At 46.0% G+C, this 6020-nt stretch overlaps 1 protein-coding gene across 4 annotated transcripts in view; it reads right to left on the reverse strand.

Annotated features, from left to right (window-relative positions):
* LOC310643855 (tumor necrosis factor receptor superfamily member 10A-like) overlaps positions 1 to 5636 on the reverse strand; it is a 44175-nt gene extending 38539 nt beyond the window's left edge. For all 4 annotated transcript variants that reach the window (XM_083368472.1, XM_083368470.1, XM_083368471.1 and 1 more), the window contains exon 1: positions 5303 to 5636. In XM_083368472.1, coding sequence (XP_083224598.1) covers positions 5303 to 5350 — 48 coding nt within the window. In that variant the 5' untranslated portion in view covers positions 5351 to 5636. The remainder of the gene's footprint in view (positions 1 to 5302) is intronic.
* Positions 5637 to 6020: the final 384 nt, after the last annotated feature.

Here is a 6020-nt window from a genome sequence, read left to right on the forward strand (position 1 = left end):
TTCCCTTATTCCCTGCTTATCTTATTATTAGTTAGATCTTACATCAATTAAACCACCCATGCATCTAATGAAATAAACCACAGTTCACAAAAACTTGCACCTTTTAACAAATTGTGTTAATCTGAAAAGGCATTACCAAACACTTGTGAATTTTAAATTCAAGGGAGACTTTGTGTTTGCCAGATACGTGCAGGGGAAAAAAAAAGAAAGAATGCATTTTCTTACAATCTTTACTGACCACCCCCAATCCTTGGTGACTCAGATGATCAAATAAATGAAAGCACTAATTATCTAGCAAGGTCATGACCCTAACCATTCCAAGCCCTTTGCTGTTGTGCATGTGATATAATCATTGTGGCTTCCTGGACAGCACCTTACAATGCAAAACAACCACGTCAAATCACGCTAGTCTACCTTGTTAAATTTTAACAGGAAGTTTGGCTGCAGAAAATCAAGGCTGGCTCTTTTAGTTGATCCCCTTAAAAGGAATCAATTGGCAGTATTATTTGAGACTGCCTTGGGCCATTCCGATTTGAACCTGTCAGGAGTCTTCCCTGTCACTTTGAGCCAGCACAAGACTGATAGAAATTGCGCTGTTAGATTTGCTTGCACCCACTTTCTGCCCCCAATTGTACTGTAGATAAAACCAATATGAACAATTTTTCTATTTCATTTGTATGTTACAAAGTTTGTAAGGTAGTGAAGTTCAGTTTCCCAAGTCCAAAACTGTCTACAGCCCCCTAAACAAATGTATGAGTGAATTCACACAGCACACACAATTTAAGCAACTATATTTGAGTCTGAGCATGCTTTGTAAATCCAGATGTGGGATCAGAATATGATTTAAGTGAACACAGAGACACCATCCTTGGTAAGGCCACACTTGGAATAATACTGCATCCAGTTTTGGTCACCACGATGTAAAAAAGTTGTTGAGACTCTAGAAAGAGTGCAGAGAAGAGCAACAAAGATGATTAGGGGACTGGAGAGTAAAACATATAAGGAACGGCTGCTGGAATTGGATATGTCTAGTTTAAGGAAGAGAAGGGTGAGGGGTGACATGATAGCAGTGTTCCAATATATCAGGGGCTGCCACAAAGAGGAGGGAGTCAAGCTATTCTCCAAAGCGCCCGAAGGCAGGACAAGAAGCAACGGATGGAAACAAATCAAGGAGAGAAGAAATCTAGAACTAAGGAGGAATTTCCTGACAGTTAGAACAACTAACCAGTGGAACAACCTGCCTCCAGAAGCTGTTAATGCTCCAACACTGGAAGTTTTTAAGAAGAGACTGGACAGCCATTTGTCCGAAATCACCTCCAAGATCCCTTCCAAACTTTATTATTATTATTATTATTATTATTATTATTATTATTATTATTATTATTATTATTCTTAAATATGTCAGTTTAAGCCAAGTAGCTTTACCCGCATGTTCAACACTAGATAACTGGATTAATTCTAGAAAGCACAGGTGAGTCATTCATAGTTAGGGTTTCCTGCCTGGGCAGGGGGTTGGACTAGATGACCTCCAAGGTGTCTTCCAACTTTTTATTGTTGTTGTTATACAAGAGTACAGTATATATTTCTAGGTTTTTCCTGGGTATTTCAGTTATTTCATTGCCAGGATTTATTTAATTGTGCTTTGTTACATGAACCTAGTGAGTCAAAACCAAATAAAGGATAAAATCTAAGTTCTAAATTATTCAGAAATTATTCCTACAAAAAGCTGGCATGTAAGTAACAATCTGCAATCCACTACCAATAATTTGATTCAGTGCCAGTTTAATCACTGCTTAGCTTAATGAATGCTTTGCTTTCTTGTATTCAAATATTTTAGTAGTTTATCAAAATATAAAATGCAGAAGTAGAAGGAGAAATGAAAATAAGGGGAAAATAAGGGAGGAAAAAGGGAAGAAAAAATGTAGACGAAAGGGGAAAAGAAAAAAAAAGCATTGACTTGACTCCTTTTGATGCAGTAGAATGAAGTAATAACACAAAACTTCAATTTTATATTTTTATATAATATATACTAACCATTTTTATAACAACAAACCTATTTAATCAACAAAACCAAACTGAATGCATTGCTGGCGACTGAAGCAAAGCAACTACTTCTAAGATTTCCATTTGCTGTCAACTAGAAAGATGGCCCAGTGGGTTAGGATGCTGAGCTTGTCGATCAGAAGGTCGGCAGTTTGGCGGGTCGAATGCCGAGTGCCGCATAACAGAGTGAGCACCTGTTACTCGTCCCAGCTTCTGCCAACCTAGCAACTCGAAAGCACATAAAAAATGCAAGTAGAAAAATAGGGACCACTCCGGTGGGAAGGTAACAGCGTTCCGTGCGCCTTTGGCGTCCAGTCATGCCGGCCACATGACCACGGAGACGTCCTCGGACAAGTGCTGGCTCTTCGGCTTTGAAACGGAGATGAGCACTGGCCCCTAGAGTCGGAAACGACTAGCACGCATGTGCGGGGGAACCTTTACCTTTACCTAGAAAGATATTACTTATTGATAAAAATTTGTTTGCCTCTCATCTCACCATGAGACAACTCTTAATGTTAAGCAGATCCACATTTCTTTTCAATGAAGTTTCAATCTAAAAGTGATCCACTGATTTTGTCCTTTAAAAATGATCAGTTTATAAATTTGGACAGCTCCTGATAGATACTGAAATTTTCCCTAGCAACCCAGATTACCAGAAATAATTGATAAACGTTGTAATGATCTGGAAGACAACCATGTCCAAGTGCAAACCAATAACTCTTGAAGGCATCCAAAGTTTTAAAAAGTCTGATTTTAGTAGCACCTTTTAAGATTAACAGGTGTTGACATAAGGCACAAACTTTTCTAAGCTGTCACTCACTGCATCAGATAGGTGAAAGGGGCCTTGAATTGATTTAGGATTTAAATACCTAGCGATAAGGCAAGGAAAAGAAAAAGGAAATGCAGTTGAAAGTTCCATGGAGAAAATGATGAGTAGCAGTTTATGCTTTTATATCAATTCACTCAAAAGCACCGATTCTAATGGGGCTTCCTTGGAAACAAGACCGAAATCTAATTATTTTTGGTGCAGTTCAGAGGTGGAGGCCTGTTCATGGGTATGTGTCCACAGGATTGCAGCTTGAAGTTAAAAGCTGGCAAGCAAGTAAAGAAGAAAATAGCGTACAGTACTGTTAACGTTCAGCTATCGGCTAAAAATGCACTCGGAGAAAATGCAGTGTGTTGCCGATGATTGCATCATAAAGGAGAGGAAGGGGAGGTCCCAGCAGCCAGGTCTAGGATTCAGAAAGGCTTCAAGGGAGGATCCAGAATAGGGGCTTTCCATCTTGCAGTTTCCAAAATTCCCAGGTAGCAAATATCCTGCCAGTACAATGTGAGGGGTTGTTCACATGGACTCTAACTTAGCCCAGCAATGCTAATCAGTTCACAGGGGTCTCTCCAGACAGACCGGGGAGGGAGGAAAGAGGTGGGGGGGGGGGAAACAAATTTTCTTCTGGATTTGAGTGTCCAGCAAAGAAAAGAAAAACCAAAGCCGTACATCTCTCTCCTTTCACTTGGTGAATGTTTGCAAACAATGAAAGTGCCTGCCGGGCATTTTTATGCAGGATCCAAATTGCAGACTCTTCAGACCTGCTTAATAACAACAGTTAACACCACCACACCAACATGTTCCTGGGAGCCTCTTGCAGCAGGCCCAGATGCAACTCAAGGATGTCACCCCCCTTTTCTCGAAAAATCCCTTCTTCTGCCTCTTGAAACACCTCCCCCCTCCCCAATTCGGCCTCTCGTTTGGCTAAATCTCATCAAGCCCAGTGTGACTTCTTTCTCCAAAAACATCCTAGGAATAGGTCTATGGAGATTCTCAATCATCCAGGTCATGGTTGTCCGAAAGGTGCTTTTTTTTCCAAAAAACAGCAACAACAACAACAACAACAACAACTGGACTTTTTTCTTTTTCCGTTTTTGTTTTTTTTTTTTTTTTTTTTTTTTGGAAAACTTTTCGCTTCTGCTCCAAGAAGTTTCTTCACGTCTGAAGGTCATTTTCAAAGGAAAAAAAAACCAAGCCCGGTTGCTTTTTTAAAAAAATAAAAATTAAGGACATCCTGGGAGTGCGAATGTCGCTCTTGCTTTTCTATATTGAGTCACTTGAGAATACCGTTCGCTAAGGACAGGTTGGGAAACGAATTCGGGAAAAGTTCCGTCCCTTTGCTTTATAGTCCAGCCGAGGTTGTACATCTCTTTGGGCCATTTCAAACCCACACGTGCGAACAACACACACACACACACCCCACTTTTGCTTCGCAAGCCTCCCACCAACTGGCCTAACTTGCGGGGTCACAGTCCCCGTAACTCGCGCCATCCCGAACCAACACGCGACGAGAACAGCTCGGTTACTGTACAATAAGAGTACACGGAAACTTCCATCACGTCAGGTTGCGACTTCACCTGTATGCGCCGGCAAAGCCGCCGCGCTCCTGGAGGGAAGATACTTGCCCGGACATGTTCCGCGGCGAAAGCGACGGGGGTCTTCCTTGCAGGGCGATCCGCCCCGACCACCACCTCTCCTTTCACACAAACGTCAAGGTCGGAGACGTTCCCGGGCAAGGTTTAGAAGCGCCCCTCCCCCACCCTCCCGTTTTCCTAAGGGCGGGGGCCGCCGCCTCGCCTCCTTCTCCCGGCATCGCCAAACTTCGCTTTGCGGGGCGAGGGGCTCGTCCTGGGAAGGGGAAAGGGAAGGAAAGGGAAAGGGAAAGGGAAGGGAAGGGAAAAGAAAGGGAAAGGGAAGGGAAGGGAAGGGAAAAGAAAGGGAAAGGGAAGGGAAGGGAAGGGAAAGGAAGGGAAGGGAAGGGAAGGGAAAGGAAAGGAAAGGAAAGGAAAGGAAAGGAAAGGAAAGGAAAGGGAAGGGAAAGGAAGGGAAGGGAAGGAAGAGGAGGGAAGGGAAGCGAAAGGAAAGGGAAGGGAAGGGAAGGGAAGGGAAGGGAAGGGAAGGGAAGGGAAGGGAAGGGAAGGAAAAGGAAAGGAAAGGAAAGGAAAGGGAAGGGAAGGGAAGGGAAGGGAAGGGAAGGGAAGGGAAGGGAAGGGAAGGGAAGTGGATCTGGATCTGGAACGCGCGCTTCCAACTCGCCTGCAGCCCCGCCGCACCGAGGGGCCGGGGAGAGCCGCGGAGTGCAGACCAGGAAAGAAACTTTGCCGCGAGTGGGGTGGGGTGGGGGGGGACGAAATAACCACAGGTAGGCAAGCCCGAAGCCCCGCGCGATTCCGGGAGCCGAGGAACGGCGCCCGGAGGAAGGCCGGCACTCACCAGCAGGTAAGCCACGCCGCAAAGCGTCAAAAGGCATTTGGCTCGCATGCTGATGCCCAGGGAGCCGGGAGCTGCGGCGGCGGCGGCGGCCCGGGGAGAGGTCGGCGGTCGGTGTTGTCCGTGCTCCCGGGTGGAGAAACGCCTCTGGGAAGGCGGGAAAAGCCGGCCGAGCGCCCAAGGAGCGCGCGGTCTGAGGCTGCCGGTCCGGCCGACGCGGTTAGAAAGCGAGAGCGGAGAAAGTGCACTCGGGACTCGGCTAGGGCAAGTTTCGGCCGGCCTCGCGCAGCTGCAAGGAAGACGGGACGAATAACTTTTTTTTTAAGTTAGCGGCGTTGCTTTTAAAACCGGAGGAGGAGGAGGAGGAGGAGTTAAGGCACGTGGCTCCTCCTCCTCCTCCTCTCCTCCTCCTGGCAGTTAAGTAGCCCAGGTTGCACGGCCGCCTTCCATCACCCCCCCCCCCACCCCCTTTGTCATCCTTGCTTCTGCCGGAGGAATTTTTTTTTCCCAACCTCTTTCGGGGACTTTCCACATCTGCTGCCTCCTGGAAGGATAAATGCAGTTATCTCGAGGCCATCACCTCCGGGACTGAATGGGTGCCACAAACCAGGTTAGCGCCTGGCTGTTGAGTTTTGAGGCTCTCCAAGCCTGCTAACTCAGGTAGAGGGGCTTAAAAGTCGGCCGCTTCCCTCCCCCCCGTCCCTACTTTCTTCCCCGCCTC

Source organism: Vipera ursinii (assembly GCF_947247035.1).
Source record: "Vipera ursinii genome assembly, chromosome: 8".
Taxonomy (NCBI): Eukaryota; Metazoa; Chordata; class Lepidosauria; order Squamata; family Viperidae; genus Vipera; species Vipera ursinii.